The sequence below is a fragment of the Gopherus flavomarginatus genome, chromosome 13, assembly GCF_025201925.1.
Source record: "Gopherus flavomarginatus isolate rGopFla2 chromosome 13, rGopFla2.mat.asm, whole genome shotgun sequence".
Classification (NCBI taxonomy): Eukaryota; Metazoa; Chordata; order Testudines; family Testudinidae; genus Gopherus; species Gopherus flavomarginatus.
Window position 1 is genome coordinate 12,497,573 of NC_066629.1, and position 18,660 is coordinate 12,516,232.

The 18,660-nt window shown below is 42.5% G+C and overlaps 1 protein-coding gene across 6 annotated transcripts in view; it reads right to left on the minus strand.

The window, feature by feature from the left end:
- Positions 1–2,164: 2,164 nt before the first annotated feature.
- CDON (cell adhesion associated, oncogene regulated) overlaps positions 2,165–18,660 on the minus strand; it is a 95,396-nt gene continuing 78,900 nt past the window's right edge. For 3 of the 6 annotated variants that reach the window (XM_050921545.1, XM_050921546.1, XM_050921544.1), the window contains 3 exons: positions 18,071–18,150; positions 8,571–8,824; positions 2,165–6,681 (listed from right to left, as the gene is read on the minus strand). In XM_050921545.1, coding sequence (XP_050777502.1) covers positions 6,515–6,681; positions 8,571–8,824; positions 18,071–18,150 — 501 coding nt within the window. In that variant the 3' untranslated portion in view covers positions 2,165–6,514. Of the gene's footprint in view, positions 6,682–8,570; positions 8,825–18,070; positions 18,151–18,660 lie in introns of those variants that run through there. The other 3 variants (XM_050921550.1, XM_050921548.1, XM_050921549.1) reach the window with 2 other exon arrangements.

Here is an 18,660-nt window from a genome sequence, read left to right on the forward strand (position 1 = left end):
TATCCTATCAAAGAACGCTATCAGATTAGTTTGACACGATTTGTTCTTTACAAATCCATGCTGGCTATTCCCTATCACCTTACCACCTTCCAAGTGTTTGCAGATGATTTCTTTAATTACCTGCTCCATTATCTTCCCTGGCACAGAAGTTATACTAACTGGTCTGTACTTTCCTGGGTTGTTTTTATTTCCCTTTTTATAGATGGGCACTATATTTGCCCCCTTCCAGTCTTCTGGAATCTCCCCCGTCTCCCATGATTTCCCAAAGATAATAGCTAGAGGCTCAGATACCTCTTCTATTAACTCCTTGAGTATTCTAGGATGCATTTCATCAGGCCCTGGTGACTTGCAGGCATCTAACTTTTCTAAGTGATTTTTTACTTGCTCTTTCCTTATTTTCTCTTCTAAACCTACCCTCTTCCCGTAAGCATTCACTGTACTAGACATTCCTTCAGACTTCTCAGTGAAGACCGAAACAAAGAAGTCATTAAGCATCTCTGCCATTTCCAAGTCTCCCGTTACTGTTTCCCCCTCCTCATTGAGCTGTGGGCCTACCCTGTCCTTAGTCTTCCTCTTGCTTCTAATGTATTGATAAAAAGTCTTCTTGTTTCCCTTTATTCCCATAGCTAGTTTGAGTTCATTTTGTGCCTTTGCTTTTCTAATCTTGCCTCTGCATTCCTGTGTTATTTGTCTATATTCATCCTTTGTGATCTGACCTAGTTTCCATTTTTTATGACGCCTTTTTATTTTGTAGGTCACGCAAGATCTCAAGGGTAAGCCAAGGTGGTCTTTTGCCACATTTTCTATCTTTCCTAACCATCGGAATAACTTGCTTTTGGGCCCTTAATAGAGTCCCTTTGAAAAACTGCCAACTTTCCTCAGTTGTTTTTCCCCTTAGTCTTAATTCCCATGGGACCTTGCCTATCAGCTCTCTGAGCTTACCAAAATCCGCCTTCCTGAAATCCATTGTCTCTATTCTGCTGTACTTCCTTCTACCCTTCCTTAGAATTGCAAATTCTATGATTTCATGATCACTTTCACCCAAGCTTCCTTCGACTTTCAAATTCTCAACAAGTTCCTCCCTATTTGTTAAAATCAAGTCTAGAACAGCTTCCCCCCTAGTAGCTTTTTCAACTTTCTGAAATAAAAAGTTGTCTGCAATGCAGTCCAGGAACTTATTGGATAGTCTGAGCCCCGCGGTGTTATTTTCCCAACATATATCTGGATAGTTGAAGTCCCCCATCAACACCAAATCTTGGGCTTTGGATGATTTTGTTAGTTGTTTGAAAAAAGCCTCATCCACCTCTTCCGCCTGATTAGGTGGCCTGTAGTAGACTCCCAGCACGACATCACCTGTGTTTTTTACCCCTTTTAGCCTAACCCAGAGACTCTCCACCCTTCTGTCTCCTATGTCCATCTCCACCTCAGTCCAAGTGTGTACATTTTTAATATATAAGGCAACACCTCCTCCCTTTTTCCCCTGTCTATCCTTCCTGAGCAAACTATACCCATCCACACCAATATTCCAGTCTAATTATCTCTCCCTTTCTTAACGATGCCCAACATTGTTAGCTTTTTTGACTGCCGCTGCACATTGGGTGGATGTTTTCAGAGAACTATCCACAATGACTCCAAGATCTCTTTCTTGAGTGGTAACAGCTAATTTAGACAGTATCATTTTATATGTATAGTTGGGATTATGTTTTCCAATGTGCATTACTTTGCATTTATCAACATTGAAATTCATCTGCCATTTTGTTGCCCAGTCACCCAAGTTTTGTGAGATCCCTTTGTAGCTCTTCGCAGTCTGCCTGGGACTTAACCATCTTGAGTAGTTTCGTATCATCTTCAAATTTTGCCACCTCACTGTTTACCCCTTTTCCCAGATCATTCATGTCTATGCCATATAAACTATCCACTCTCTCTCTCTCTCTCTCTCTTTTTAATTATAAGTCCATTGGCTTCTTCTAGTCTTTGCCTATGACTTAATATTGTTGGCAATTCACTGTTCTTTAAGGTAGGGTAAATTTGGTGAAGAGTAATTAAATATGAAACTAGTAAATAATTTTGCCTGTATTAAGTAGTGATATAGCAGCTTTCCGCTAATGAGAATTCACACCACTTATAGATTCAAGAGCAGAAACAATCCAATAAGCATCACTCGTAAAGCAGCAGCATTCTCTTTAATATTAATCAAACCACCAACAAATTCTGTCAAAAACTACATTAAAAATATATATACAATTTCAAAAGAATATTACAACTTTTTTTTAGGAAAATATAGCATTTTTCTATATGATACAAAAACCATGCATCTTTAAGTCGTTGCTTTCAAAGACCACACAGGTGAAATACAGAAAATTTTCCTTGGGCAGCTGAATGACAGTCTCAGATACTGGGAGGATCAGAGAGGGTCGCTTGGTCTGTTTTATACCAAGACCCATATTAAGACAGACCATTATATAACTAGAGCACGTACCAAGAGGAAAGGTTTGAAACGAGATTTTTAAATTGATTGTTTCTGAGAGATCAAAATTTGGCTAGTAACAACCAGGAAGCTTCAGAGGGCCTCTGTAAAAAGCACATAGGCCTGATGTCAGTGAATCTTAAAAAAAACAAAGAACAAAACACAAACTCTGGATTATGTATATAGTGCCCATAGAAGCAAAGAACGTAACACTGGTTAGAGTCAAGCATAACATAGGCAGTTAATATAAGTTTCCTCATCACAGCTCTAGCAATGTACCTCATCCTCCTGGTGCCAAAAGCCTTGTCAATGAACCCAGGATTCTAGAGTTTGTGCCCTCTAGATTTCAAAGGAAAATAACATTCAAAGCACAAAACCAAGCCAGCTTTAAAGAACAGGGCGGGTTTTCAGAGAGGCAAGGTCTTTCAGCATTTCCTGGGGAGCTGGTGCTAGCTGAAGTCTAAGGATGGGATTGGACTGATCTGCATGACCTGGGAATCACAGCATCTATGCAGGATTTGCGTAGAGTTTTGTAATTATGCACTTATAGTTGGGAGAACACATGTCCCCTAAAAAGAAAGGCAAACACACACACATATATATATTTATAAATAAAATACAATAAAAGAAAAACACTTAAAACAGTGTTATTCATTATAAATAAAGCAGTCCACGATGAGACCCTGCTAACGTGGCAGATTACAACACTCTCTTCCTTGAGTAGAAGCCCCACCCCCAAAATCTGACTCTTTCAAAGTAGTTTATGTCCCAAGGGCTCATACGAACCTGCCTTGGTTTCCTGCTCCAAACTATCAAACTCTTACAGCAGAGTTTCCTGAATCTCTCTGTCAAAGCATTTAATATGCTAGTTCTCTTAACAGGCAACTTTTGTAACCTAACGAGATCGGCCATTGCACTCAATAGATCACACTAGACGATGGGAGTCTGCCTTCCTCGGATGCTAATTAGGTCTCACAAACATGCAGACTAATCCATTATCACATACTGTACACCTGGACAGCAGGAATACAGAACTTGTGTACACATCTGGTGCAGCCCCCTCTCCCAGCCACCAAGCAAAAACAGCATCAACTAGTTTCCTACTGCAATAAACTCTTGCATAGTGACCCAGATCAAACCCAGTAAGTTCTCATTTAACGGCTGTATTTATAAAATATATAATATATATTCTATATTATACATATTTTCACACACTGTATATACACATGCCGCATTTGACATTTGTTGCAATAGTTAGAAAAGTACAGAGCCAGTCTTTATGATACACATATCTTACTCAGTGTGGTACAACAGGACCTCAGAGTCACAAACACCTTGGGAACGGAAGTTGTTAGTAACTCTGAAATGTTTGTAACTCTGAACAAAACGTTATGGTTGTTCTTTCAAAAGTTTACAACTGAACATTGACTTTGAAGCCTTAGTATGCAGAAGAAAAACACTGCTTTTCCTTTGGTAGTTTATGTTTAATACAGTACAGTGTGGTATTCGCTTTTTTGGGGGTCCCTGCTGCTGCCTGATTGTGTACTTCTGATTCCAAACGAGAGGCGTGGTTGACGAGTCAGTTCGTACCTCTGGTGTTTGTAACTCTGAGGTTCTACTGTTCAGTGCACCTGTAGCCACCTCCTCATTTCTTCCGTAAGTGGTTTGCGATTCAAATAGGGCAGCTTTGCGTCCCTCCCTCCCCTCGGGGCGTTTCTCGCTAGGAAAATATTCATTCCATTAAAAGGAGACTGCACATGTGTTGCCTCAGGGCGGCAGTAATTGTGATTTATGTGCCTCATTCCTTGGGTTATAGGCTCTGATTTTTGGATAGAGTGTTTTACAAGTGAAAGTTTGTTTTATTTACTCTGATTAAATTTGAAAAAAAAAAGTGCAGTTAACATTGCAACACCTACATCACACTCCAGCTGCTATGTCTGAGATACAGGCAGATTTCTTCATACACAGCCATTGTCTGAGCTGTCGTTTGTCGGACACCGTTTGCGACAGCACCGGGGCTCAATTTTCTAAAGCAACACCTCCGGGCTCTTATTTAACAGGCGAGGAGAGTGTTATTACACAAACGATACGTTTTTCCCTTTTTCTCAAACCGTGGAGTTAAAATACCATTCAGTCCCTGGGAGATCCATTGCAAAGGATTGAACATTACCTTGGTAAGCGAAGAAACAAGCAGGGCTAACGCATCACAAAACGGTCATTATACTTTAGTTTAAATCATTTGTGCTAACAGTGCATCATATTTTAGGAATGCGAGCCTTACCACAGATCTGCCTCTGCTAACCAGGGTTATGTTTAGAGATGCGCAACTACCAGCACTACTGAATATTATACCTCTACCTCGATATAATGCTGTCCTTGGGAGCCAAAAATCTTACCGCGTGATAGGTGAAACCGTGTTATATTGAACTTGCTTTGATCCACTGGAGTGCGCAGACCCCTCCTCCCCCGGAGCGCTGCTTTACCTCGTTATAGCCAAATTTGTGTTATATCGGGTGGCGTTATATCGAGGTAAGCGGTGTATCTCGGGGGATTAGAAAAGTACCAACCACTGGAGATTCTACTGTAAATTGAACAGGTCCAGTTTGAGGCAACTGGAAATTAAGCCAGTGGAATTAGTGGCAACTAAGTACTAATATGCCGTAGAAACTGAAGCAGTTGGACATTTCAGAGTGACAAGTATCGGAGGGGTAGCCATGTTTGCAGCTTTTTACAGATCCAGACTAAGAGTCCTGTGGCACCTTATAGACTAGCGGACGTATTGGAGCAAAAGCTTTCGTGGGTGAATACCCACTTCGTCAGATGCATGTCACCCACGAAAGCTTATGCTCCAATACGTCTGTTGGTCTACAAAGGTGCCAAAAGGACTCTGTCGCTAATTTCAGAGTGAGTTCACTTTGCCCTGCCGGCATTTACTCTTGGTTTATCAATCCCAAGGTGCGCATGCATGAGCAGGTTTAAGATGTAAATTTAGAAAATTGAGCCCGATTTACCTGCAGCGAAATTTAAAACATGCACAAGAATGCAAAACAACTGGCTAATAAGAGAGTTGCTGCCAATAACTCTTCTGAATTGAGCAGCCTTTTTTGGTTGAGAGCCTTTAACAAGAATAACAAATATGTTCAGAGAAATCACTATGTGCTGACGAGCTTGAATAAACAATGCTCAGACTCCAGGCTGTTCACAAATTATTCATGTAGATTATTCCTTATGTATATTATATAGCTGGTCCCACAAGTCATATGGAATACTTTCTGTTCCCTGATTAGATCACGAATACTTTTAAAAACAACAAATAGTGACCTTCCAGTAAGAATGTTCAGATAAATCAGTCCTGTTAGATGGCACGAAAGTTTGGGGAAGATGAAATTTTCTCTGAACATTAGAGGTTTTCCAATACTTGGAGATAACTAAAAATATGATAAGTAGTATCCAACTGAATGCAGGGCTCTGGCTCCCAAACAGATGTATTACTACTCGACCAGCTGTACCATTCGTATAAACAGATCGGCTGGGGTTCAATTATCAAATCTCTTTCCATCAAGAGAGCCTGAAACAACAGCATTCGAATGTAGTCAGGCAAATCAGCCGTAAAAATATTGCAACAGATGCCAGTGACACAGCAGCTCTATAGGGTGGCTATAATCTGCTATGAACTTCAGAACCACTCGGGTTAGATCCACTCGAAAATCTGCACACTCAACATCAATGCTCCTTTGCAGAAGTGCTTCTCATGCTGGTAATATCCATGGAAAACACACTCTGTATTTCCCATTGTTGTTCTTTATATTATTACAAAACTTTATACATAACCAGGCTAATTCCACAGGGTGTGGAAAAAACAAAGGAATTTCTCAAGGCATAAATAATATTAAAAGGCCAACATTTCAAACAAGATACATTCATGACACTACTACAAAAAATAAATAGTGACTCTCTCTGTTATAATTAACACCCCATCCATCAGTCCTCGTCAGTGACTCTGCTGTGCAGTTACTGGTTTTGAGTGGGAAAACGGTTGCTGCTTCTTCAGGTTTCCTGCGTGTGGAGCTGTCGAAGGTCCCCGGAGCTGTTTAAAGGGACACCAGGTGAAATCCATCCTGATTTTTCATTACAGTCCTTCGAAACAGGCTGCAGAATAAGAGGGCTCCAGCTCAAAATAGGATTTGATGTTTCCGAATGTGCACAGACGTCACCTGCAAATCAACAGCAGTTTATATTAGCACGAAATCGCTCCTTGCCCCTTCGCTATTTCAGCATACTTGCCCCACCAGTCTCCAAACGCAGATTAGTGAACTGGGTAAAGCCTTTGCTTTCCACTAAAAGTGAAAATTAGTTTGGATGCTGTAAAGTGTTAAACCCTGGCAGAAATTGCTAATTTCCTAAGGTATTTCTCATGATACGTTTCCCTGTTCTCTAGGCCTTTCAATAATGTACTTCCAGTTATCACTAGATTTAGTGATCAGATTGTGGATAGTGGCTTTGCTACCTTGAGAGATTATGGGCAAAACCCTCGTTTCAAATGGCAAGCTGCTTCTCTGATCTAAATAAAACATACAAATACATTATGACCCTAAGAACCTCTTAGTGCCAAGTGATTCACTGTTGTGAACCAGGAACTTGTAACAGGCCTGACAAACTCATCACTCCTAGCACACCATTTTTATGATATTTATGAGGTTGTGAGGTTTCTAAGAAAAAGATTATGTCATACGGATCCTCATAATAATTGCCTGATGTATGCATGGATTTTTAAGGAGCTGTGTATATGTACTGAAAATATAGGTTTTAAAGTCTGTCACCAACCGAAGAGAAAAACATTTCTTCCAGACAGGGAGTGAGATGAGTCTCTCTGTCAAATGTAAATTAAGTACTGTAAGCCAACATAAGGGAAGACCTATTTACATACAGGATCAACAGGAAAAGAACAGAGGAAAAAAACAAGCAAATGGGGATGGGGGGGGGCAGATTCTGCTGTCTTCAAGGTCAATTATCTATAGGGATGTAAGCAGAAGGCAAGAAGACATCCCTTTACCCTGCACCTGAGGAAGTAAAGGGACAGCACTGTCACATTCATGCAAACAGGATTTCAACCAGGCTTGGCCGAAACGCTGCGAAAGACATCTGGGGTGAGACAACTGTCCTTAGACAGAAGGTTAGGCTGTTTAAATTTAATCCCTAGAAAGCGTGTTATCAGTGGCACAGGAACACTTCGAATAGTAGGGTGCTGAAAGCCAGCCCCCATACCGCTGTCCACCCCCGCCCCCGGGGGTGCTGCAGCACCCCCACCCTCTCTAGTTCCTGCGTCTATGCATGTTACGCTTTTGTTTTATATATAACTCTTCTATTAGCATTAGCCTTATGCACTGTCTCTTACATCTTCATCTTTGATAATAAATTTATGATTATTTTCACTATAAATAGATTTCAGTGCTGTGACTTGAATCATACAAGCTGGAGCATACACTGTTCCCATTGGGAACACCATGTTGGTCCAACCTGTCTTTTCAGCTGGAAAGCTCAAAAATCTCTCTTTTTGGGGCCAGCCAGGAGCTCTAAAGGAATGTGTGATGCTTTCAGCTCTTGCCGTCCCAAAGAACAAGACCGTTTATTCCTGAATTTCAGTTTTCCCATTTGGTGCTTCCCCTAGCTAGCTCTGAATTAACTCCACTTCCTGCAGGTACCTGGGCTTTCCCTAAAGGCCTCATATACATAATTACCCAGCCTGATTCTTCTTAGAATAGGAGATCTGATAAGAACAACGCCTAAGGTGGTACTGGCAAAGATCATTAAAAAAATAGCATTCAAAATAAATCAGTCATCACATTATCTGGAGTAAGTGTACTGGAGGGGTTCCATTTAGAATACTCATCATTTAGGCCATGCACCTGGAAGGCATTTTAATATCTTCACTTCCATTGTCTTCAGGGGGAGCTGCAAGCTGATTAACACCTTGCAGACTCTGGCCTTCCTTTTCCGACACTAATTGCTAGTTTCGACGGAGTCAGATTAAGCACCCTACAGCTGTTGTACAATAAGCATGAGGCTTGGAAGCCAAGATTTATTCTTCTCCAATTTGGCATACCTTCTGGGTAATCTATGTTAATCGGATTCATATTTTCCTGACAGCAAGAATGCTGAGTGGATGGCTGCTCCACTTTCTCCTTGCTGTCTTCCTCCATCTTGACGCTGCGTTCTGGGACCGTGGAGGCTAAACACATGGCTACCATCACATGATTCATCGGTTTCATCTCTAAACTGTCCTGTTGATAAGGTGCTACTATGGGCACCACAGGTAGTGTCTTGCTGCTAAAAGTGCCATTGGTTTTGGTGAAACACCTGTGAATTTAAGCCAAAATAAAGAAAGAATCACTCAGAGTCCTGATCTCTTCAGATTCTTTGTTCTAGCACAGAGAGGGGCAAACTACAGCCCGCAGGCCACATCCGGCGAGCAGGACCCTCCTGCCAGGCCCCTGACGCTAGCCCCCAGCCCCTCCCCTGCTGTTAACCCTCCCCAGCAGCTTCAGCTCACTGTGCTGCGGGCGCAATGCTCTGGGCGGTGGGGCTGCGAGCTCTTGTCCAGCAGTGCAGCTGCAGAGCCGGCCTGACCCGGTGCACCGGCTGTAGTGCCGCCAGCCACCGGTGCTCCAGGAAGTGCGGTAAGGGGTCAGGGAGCGGGGGGGGTTAGATAGAGGGCAAGGAAGTTTGGGGTGGTTATCAGGGGGTGGGGGTGTGGATATGGGGGGTTGGGGCAGACAGAGGGCAGGGAACAGGGGGGTTGAATGGGGGCAGGGGTCGGGGGGGGCAGTCAGGAAGGAGAGGTCGGGGGGCAGTCAAGGGCAGGGGTTCTGGGGGCAGTCAGGAAGAAGAGGTGGTTGGATAGGGCAGGGGTCCCGGGGGCAGTCAGGAAGGAGAGGAGGCGTTGGTGGAGGGCAGTCAGGGGTGGGGGGATCTGGGGGTGGTCAGGGGACAGGGAGGGGTGGATGGGGCAGGGGTCCTAGGGGGGCCATGAGGGAACGGGGAGGGGTGGATGGGGCAGGGGTCCTAGGGGGGCCATGAGGGAACGGGGAGGTTGGATGGGGCAGGGGTCCTAGGGGGGCCATGAGGGAACGGGGAGGTTGGATGGGGCAGGAGTCCCAGGGAGGCGCATCGGGGGCAAGAAGCAGGGTGGGATAGATAGGGGGTGGGGGCCAGGCCAGGCACAGCCTCCCCTAACTGGCCCTCCATACTATTTCAGAAACCTGATGTGGCCCTCAGGCCAAAATGTTTGCCTGCCCCTGTTCTAGGAACTAAAAGTGATTTAAGAAGCTTTTGAAAACTTCATCATGTAAATCTCAATTATTTAACAGAGTAAAATATAATAGAGCTGGTGGAATAAATTACAATTCTTCTGTCAGATAAATTCAGACTTTATGGGGAAAAATATATTCACAATTAAATATTGTTTGCCCTGCTCGCCAGATGGCTGAAAAACATTCAGAGAATCATTTGTTTAGCATTTTTTCCCCCTATCTATTGTCAATTGCAAACACATTCCTTCATTTGGTCAGCTCTGTAATATAGATTTAAAATGCCATGACACAGGGCTTAAGTTACGAATTCAGCAAGCAAACAGAGCAGCTTATGTTAAAAATAGGCATTGCTAAGCTAGTTAATGCAAACAGAGGAACTACATACAACCAACTGCAGCATTTTAAGTGTAAAAAACTTATAGTAACTTTTCAATTTATACCAAAAATAATCTCAAAGACACTCATTCTGGACTCTGAAACTGAAGGCAAGCTGGGACATCAATCTTTACAGCTGAGCTACTTAACTTTTAAACAGAAAGACGTTTATGAAGAGCTTGTGCTGTAAATATACGTCTAGCATTATCTCATCCTAAGTAGTGAAAATACCAAGAATGTTGTAGTTCCTCAAGGCCTGGGCACAGCAGTGCCAGCAGTTTCATTTGTAACAGCCATGTTAAATGTGAAAGCCTGGGACAGACCACTCCAGTATGACTGCATACGTACTAGTAATTGTTACACAGCTCAAACTTTCATATTTAAAACACAGTCACATGAACTGGAGTTCTCTGAAACAAACTGTATGAGCTGTAAGAAGAGTGCATCCTCTGTTCTGAAATCTAGCGTGGAGAGTGACAAAGCAGAAAATATACAGCAAATCTTTATCACACTGCAGAAAAATTACGATTATTTCACCAACACCTCACTACCCGACATTCACTTTAAACATATACCCTGGCAGTCAACAGAAACTTACTTATTCTGCAGGATTCAGTTAAGGACACAAACCCTGGATTGCTACACCACAACACATCAACATGGAAACAAGAGTGATAGGAGCAGGCTGCTTACAAAGACGAGCGTATCTGTTTACTCACAATTACCTTGGCCATAGCAATGTTTGGAAGTGCTCGTGAGAGTCAGACAGGAGTTCTCAAATATTACACATAGATTATCCAGTGATATGCCAAATGGATACAGCTCAGAACGATTTCTACTGCCAGATCTAAACATACAACCCTGCCTGCTATATGCACCGGGCACAGAGCTATCCCATCTCACATCTGTAACTTTCACTCCATGCATCTGACGAAGTGAGGGTTTTTCACCCACGAAAGCTTATGCCCAAATAAACCTGTTAGTCTTTAAGGGTCCACCGGACTCCTTGTTGTTTTTGTGGATACAGACTAACACTGATACTTGTATAGCATCACACAGCGCCATTCTGAGCTGGCACCAGTCACTAAACACAATTCCATCAGGAACTGAAACATGTTTGACAGATTTACAGCACAATGTATCTAACACAATAAAATATCCTTTTGCTGATGGAAAGAAATCAACCCAGAAACCAGTTAAATGAGGACTTAGTTCTAAACAAGAGAGCATATTTATGCCACCAAAATAAACCACTCACACACACTTGAAAGACCAAGCACATATGCAATTGGAAGAGTGAGTTTCGCAATGCTGGACTACCACATCACATCTGAGTTCAACAAGGAATTGCTGTGATGGTAACATTTTACAAATGAGTGTATGAAATACAACTTGCAGAACCACTAGGCTGCGCTGCATGAAACTGTGTTACTTGTTTGGTAGCGAAAAAAAGGAAAAAGAAAAGAAAAAAAGCTTAGTTTGAGTGGCTCAGGCCCAAATCATTTATTTCCACTTGTTTTAAATAAAAAATATAAATAAACTAAGGGCTTAGTGTATTCTGCCATACACAAATCTGAACTGTTTGTGTGAGGACTTCCTGCATACGTCACTGTGCTCAAAATAACATGCAGTAAACAGAAGAGGCCCATTTTACCACCTGCAAAGTAGGAAAGTTACTCAAGGTTTATTCAGGCCACATTCTAAGTAGTGATGTGGGAGGAGGAAGTTGGGGGGAGTGGTCTGAGCATTGGCCTGCTAAACCCAGGGTTGGGAGTTCAATCCTCGAGGGGGCCATTTAGGGAACTGGGTAAATATCTGTCTGGGGATTGGTCCTGCTCTGAGCAGGGGGATGGACTAGATGACCTCCTGACGTCCCTTCCAACTCTGATATTCTATGATTTTATGAAGTCGTCTTCATGTGCCTCTAGAAGGACAAGCTTTTCTGGCTATGCAGAGTCACTATCTTGTATTGCATTGTAGAGGATAGTGACAGTGGGAGAAGCCAGGATGCTCTTTGAAGTCAGAACTGTCTTATTACCAAGTTTCTTTTGGCACTGGGAAATGCAAGATGTTCTCATCCTTTTTTCTTAAATGCCCGTGTCAGCCTGGACAGCTTGCCTGTGAGAACTGGCTACAGGTTTGTGTGTTATTTGGCATTCCATAAGCTGCTGAACTTTCAGCATTCAAAGCTGATTGTGTGCATAGGAAGTTCAATGCCTATTTTGAGACATCTGCATCTAGTTAACAGAACCCATGCTGTTCTAGTTTTTCAAGGGTATGCAGTTCAGAAGAGTTACATGGGTCGGTCATTCCGGCATTTGATCATTAGACTGCAAGGGAAGATGGAAGACTATTACACAGGCTGTTGTCAGTGTCTCCAAAAATAGCGTATCTGCATTCAGAAGCCCCCCGCTGACAGGTAACTAATCCTTTAGCACGAAAGTATTAATAGAATTCACCCTCTATTTAAAGGGAAGTAAATATATTCAAATTCATAGTTTCTATGGGAAGAGTTTACATGCAAGATAACTGCTAAATTAAATAATAAAAAGTTGCTCCTATTTAGATTCCCCCGAAGTATTGCCCATCAGGTCATTCTGATTAGTACAAAGATCATATTTAAGGGGATTCGATCTAAAATAATTCAGAGATTGAGCCGGAGGTTCCAGGGGACTGTAATTCTGGTTTGAAACCTGGTCACCTTATGTACAAAACCTTAGAATCATAGACTCGTAGGACTGGAAGGGACCCCAAGAGGTCATCAAGTCAAGTCCCCTGCACTCATGGCAGGACTAAGTATTAACTAGACCACCCCTGACAGGTGATTGTCCAACCTGCTCTTCAAAATGATGGAGATTCCACAACCTCCCTTGGAAATTTATTCCAGTGCTTACTTTGGGTCTCTCACATGAAATCAAATTGCTGGAAATAAACACAATCAAGATAATTCATCTTCCAGAGCCCAGAAACCAAGGAACGGAGCTGTCATGGAGAGATGAAATGGACAAGGTTAAAATATGGACATTGTAGTAAGGATTTGTCAGTCCTTGTAGGTATCCCTGGAAGTGGGGTGAAGCAGCCCCATGGGATGAATTCCTCTCCCAAACATTCCTAATACAATAGCAACACAAAGCGCCAGTGCACAGCAGCTTCCATTTTCTGTCCATCACCTCAGGGGAGGGATAGCTCAGTGGTTTGAGCACTGGCCTGCTAAACCCAGGGCTGTGAATTCAATCCTTGAGGACGCCATTTAGGGATCTGGGGCAAAAATTGGGGATTGGTCCTGCTTTAAGCAGGGGGTTGGACTAGATGATCTCTTGAGGTCCCTTCCAACCCTGATATTCTAAGATATTAAAACAGTCTCCAAGTACTTATTATTCCAAGAACTGAAATACCACAAAAGCCACTGCAGAACCCACATGCAACACATCTGGTCTTCAAAACAAAGCAATTCGTTAGCTGACATTTCTTTTCACAGAGGTTTTGACTAGAATCTCTTTTTTTAAAAATAGAAAATTCCTTTAGTGAAACCCATTTTAAATGTTTGTTTTTGCTTATTTGGGGGCTCTTCTTTTGAAAAAGACATGAGTTCGGTATCATTCTTGGTACAACTGCACTGGCTGGAGTATCAGAGGGGTAGCCGTGTTAATCTGGATCTGTAAAAGCAGCAAAGAGTCCTGTGGCACCTTATAGACTAACAGACATTTTGGAGCATGAGCTTTTGTGGGTGAATACCCACTTCGTCAGATGCAAATTAATTTGGCTCACTAAATTTAAATCCAATGATGCATACTAAAACTCTGATTAAAACTAATTACATCTCCAACACAGCGCATGTATGAATGGTAGTATAAAATCTGTCCAGTGGAAAATGCATTTCAAATCAAATCTCAATGCTAAAAAGCCAAAATCAACCCATGACCTGATTTATAAACCCTACTTCTGAGTAACTTACATTACAAATTGGCTGAATATTACTTTGCTGGTCCATTTAAAGTTTATGTGCTGCTATTGAATCTGACCACAAAAAACAAATATTGCCCTGGTCTGGGACACAAAGAAGCGTTAGACAGAAGCAGCCCGACCTGGGTTGAACCTGCAGACAAAATATCTTGCCTACATGCGCTTGCTGTACACAATATAGAACATTAAAAAAAATTGGGTGCCCATTTAAGAAGTACCTGAGAGCCTCTCTCTGGCAAAACTGACACAAATTGCAGTCTCATTGGCCTCGTCAACACTAGAAAAATGAGTATTCATAGTTCAGCAACTATCAGCAATGGTGCGACTGCATTAGTGTAGACAGAAATGCAGGTGTTTTCACCGCTGTATCATGAAAGCCTGCTTGGAGATGGCAATTGCTGAAAATACTGGTACTTGTTTAGCTAACACAGATGTACCACAAGCAGCACACTTTGGCACTGGTCAAAAAAGCAAGCAGAAACCCACCAGATAGGGGTACTCAATAGAGAAGCATGCACCAGGTTCTTTAGTGCAGGAGAAAAGCAAATTGACTACAATCCTTACTATAGCATTAAGAATTATGCTTATCTACAGGTGAACAGTACAGAACAGAGGTCAAATCTGATCCAAGACACAAATTTCAACTCTCGCTTTTAGTGTGGCTAAGAACCATTCCATATTATGTGCTTGCCATTAAATATGCTAAATTAATGGCTTTCGACCTGTGGTTCATGGACCTGTGGGGGTCCACAGATGGTCTAAGACTTCCAAAGGGGTCCACGCCTCCATTTGAAATTTTTTAGGGGTCCGCAAATGAAAAAAGGTTGAAAACCACTGTGCTAAATAATGAAAAAACATTCATTTATATTTGGTTTGAATTTAAATGCAGAATTTAAACTCATAAGAAACAGGGATGCAAATATTGTTTTAAAAATACCCATTTAAACTATTAAAATATCAGTTAACAGTTTAATATTTTACATCCCTAGCCCCATCAGCACCTTCTCCTGCGCATTGTCATGGCAACAGGAGATGGGGAACGGAGGGAGGGAGAGACCATCACGTGATCCAGGAGGGTTATAGCAGCAGGGAGAACCTATCTTGTGACCAGGAGATGTCATGGCAACATCACTCTCACTCATCACCTGATCCGGTCTTCCTTGGTGTGTTGTAGGACTTTAGACTAGTTCCGGTCATGTGCCCCTTGCTGCCCAGCTCTCTTGCCAACCCACAGGCCAGGAGACGGATGTCAGTATCTCAGCCAGAAGTGATTGGTCTATTACAGGAGTGGGTAGGTGAGGTTATGTGGCCTGCGATGAGCAGGAGGTCAGATTAGGTGATCATGATGGTCCCTTCTGGCCTTAAAGTCTATGAATCAACACTATTGTGGGTCAGGATGTAACACCTCTCGGGGGGCGGAAATGATGTGAACCCAGGAAGTGTTATGGCAATCATGCTGTTTGTAAGCTTTTGCATTTAAAGCAAAGCACTGACTCTGGCCTGTTTAGGCAGTCTGGCTTGCTGTGGATATCGAAGTGTAGGCAGAGATCTGTGCAGACTGCAAAAAACTTCAGTAAGGAGGGAGACACATATCTCTGCCCAAGAGAGGTGACTGTTGAGGAGCTGGGACACTAGATGGGGTGCCCTTCAGGGACCACGGAGAGGGAATACAAGCGCACGTGCCCAATCTGATGTACTTGACGATACTGTCTATAACTGCTAGACCGTTCTTCCATCCCAGAGCCAGGAATACAATTCCTAACTTCTAATCATTAGAAATGAAGCAATCCCAATTCCTAGCATTTTACTGCTGTCTAGCAAATAGTTGTGTCACCTGCTGGCCAAATGTAGGTCACTTTCCTCTGTAGCAGAATGTCCACACAGAGGATAACAGTTACTCATGTATTTCACACAGTCATGTATCGGCTGGACATCTGAAGGCCTAGGGTCCAAATGTTGCTGAGAATGTGCGAGGTGAACCTAGGATCTTGAATGGGGCTGTATTCAGGTGGCTAGTCTGAGATGCCACCTGGGCCACCACAGCCACGCTTATGTTTTCAGCACTGTAACTCTGGCAGAGCTAATGTGCGTATGTCTACCCTAACTGGGAATTACCTCTCACAACTGCAGTGCAGATATAGACTTAGTGAGATGGTAGCATCCTCCCTGAGGAGGATTTATGGCTTCAGTCCAGTTAACAATGGCCAACAGTGGCCATCTTTACCAGGGGAACCCCTCCCCACTGAGAGTAAATTAGTAGCTTTCTTTACTGAGGGTATGAACAACTTCAATCCCACTGTAAGTAATGGGAAACTGTCATTCTGAGTAAGGAAAATAGCAACTATACTGGGAATCCTAGGAAAAATAAATCAACTTTGTTTAATTACCACCTGAATTCTTCAAATCTATGCTTAAAGGTAGATGGCAATGAGTTAAGAATATGGGGAGTTTGAATGACAAGTCAGCCATTTCCTAGCAGAATAGGGTCCAAAAAAAGTGAGACACTGAATTCTAAGGTCCCATTTTTTCAATTAATTTTAGCGAACTAAATCAAATTTTAGTTGAAAATCCTGAAAACAAATACTCTTTACCTCACTGATGTGAGGTTAGTTTCCAGAAGACACATTCTTCACAGAAAAAAGGATAAAATCTCTGCTTTAAGTGAAAAACGCAGCCTAACCTTAATACAGGAGGCACTACTGGACCTCAAATTCTCTAAAGGAATCTCCTTTCTCCTGCTATGACGTGCCCAGAGCGTGAGGCTGGCCAAACCTCTACCAAATGCCTCAAGAGCCTCAAATCTGCATTCCACAAAGACCGAATGCTGTGACCCCAACGCACTTGCTCTGGTTTTATAAATGGTCTCAGGGAATTTCAGAAGATGGCAGAAAATTCATAATACAGAACAGACAGTAAGAACGTGAATAGTAGCTGACAAACTAATCTTTTAATGCTCAATTTAGAATTGTCTGTTGCATGAAACTGAAGGAAAGAGACGTACATCTGAGACCAAAAAAGTCAACCCTCCCCATTAACCCCAAACCCAATAAAACCCAGCAAGGGTTAGTTAATGATTTGAGCAACAGCAGCTCCAGGGGTCTAATACTGTCTTTATTCAGTCCTATCTAGGTTCTGATGCTTTGTTCATCAGCTGATGACCTTTGAGACTCATCTGTCAAACACACATTCACACTGACCTTCTCTGTGTCCTTGGCTAAATCACAACTAGAGCTGGCTAAAATTGGAAAGTTTGGGATTTGATTGTTTTCATCCAAATTCAGAACAAAAAACAAATTTACTAAAATTTTCCTGACAAACCAGAGATGCCCAAAACGTTTGTTTCAGAAACACTGAAATACCATGCTCCTGAAACAAAATGTGAAACTGGCAGCTGTGAAACTGACAAGAAGATGAATTTCAACAAGTTGTTCCACTGCAGGGAGCCTGCCAGCCACACAGATCTGGCTCCAGTCATTTCCTGACAATAACCTTCCAGCAGGCTGAGCCAGCAGCTCTGCCTCCTCACCAACCCTGAAGCTCTGGGAGCCAGAAAGGCACTGCTGGTCCCCCAAAACCAAGGGTGCCCTGGGACTTTGTCTCTCTGTGCACAAGAAATAGGTAGAGGCAGTGTGCTTGCTGATCTGCTTTTCCACACCCTGGAGCCAAGGGAAGGCAAGGAAGAGGCAGAGAGTCAGGGCACACTGCTGTTTCAATGGAAATTTAGCTAAATACGTAGCAGGTACGGTGAAACATTTCGCTCACCAAAGCGACATTTACTGACAAATCTAAGTTGTGTTGGAAAATTTTCGCCAGCTATAGTCACCACCTCTTAGCTTCTGCTTCCCATATGTAAAACGGGATCATCTGCATTTACACTCATAACAGTGCTGCAGAGATTGTGGTTTGTAAAGCTCATTGAGGAGGATGCCAAGAATTAGAGGTGTAACTAACTTACCTGTTATTGTCCCGACAGTTCCGGCAAGTGATGCACTCCGAGGGGTCGGTCTGAGGCACTGCTGTGTACACTCCACCACCCTGGAGAAAGAAGGGGGAAAAAGCAACTCAAAAAATCAGTTGCAACACAGGCATACAAGATGTAGTCTATGATAAATGGGCACAATGTACGTTAACCCCCAGGACGTCTCATTTAATTAGGAATCTTAATCACCTTATCAATCTTCAGATCTGTGTTTTGTAATGTGGCATGCAAATAGTGAGCTTCTATTATACAAAGTCTAGTTGAGTTTCCTGCCAGAAAAAAGTAAATAACTGTAGCTTAGACAAGTATGTAGTAATGTCCCTGGCTTATTTTCAGTCTAATATGTCCAGGTTTAGTTTAATAAGCACACTGTAAATATGTTTATTTTTAACGCTGATGACAGACATGAAAGCAAATTCCTATTCATTAGAGAACTGTGCCCCGTTTGGAGTGACAGGGTGTTAAATATTCAGGGCTGATGTCACAACATAAACCCATCCCACTTTCCTGTAATTACTCTGATTAGATCAGTTTACTTCACTAAACAAACTTTTGAAACATTTTGT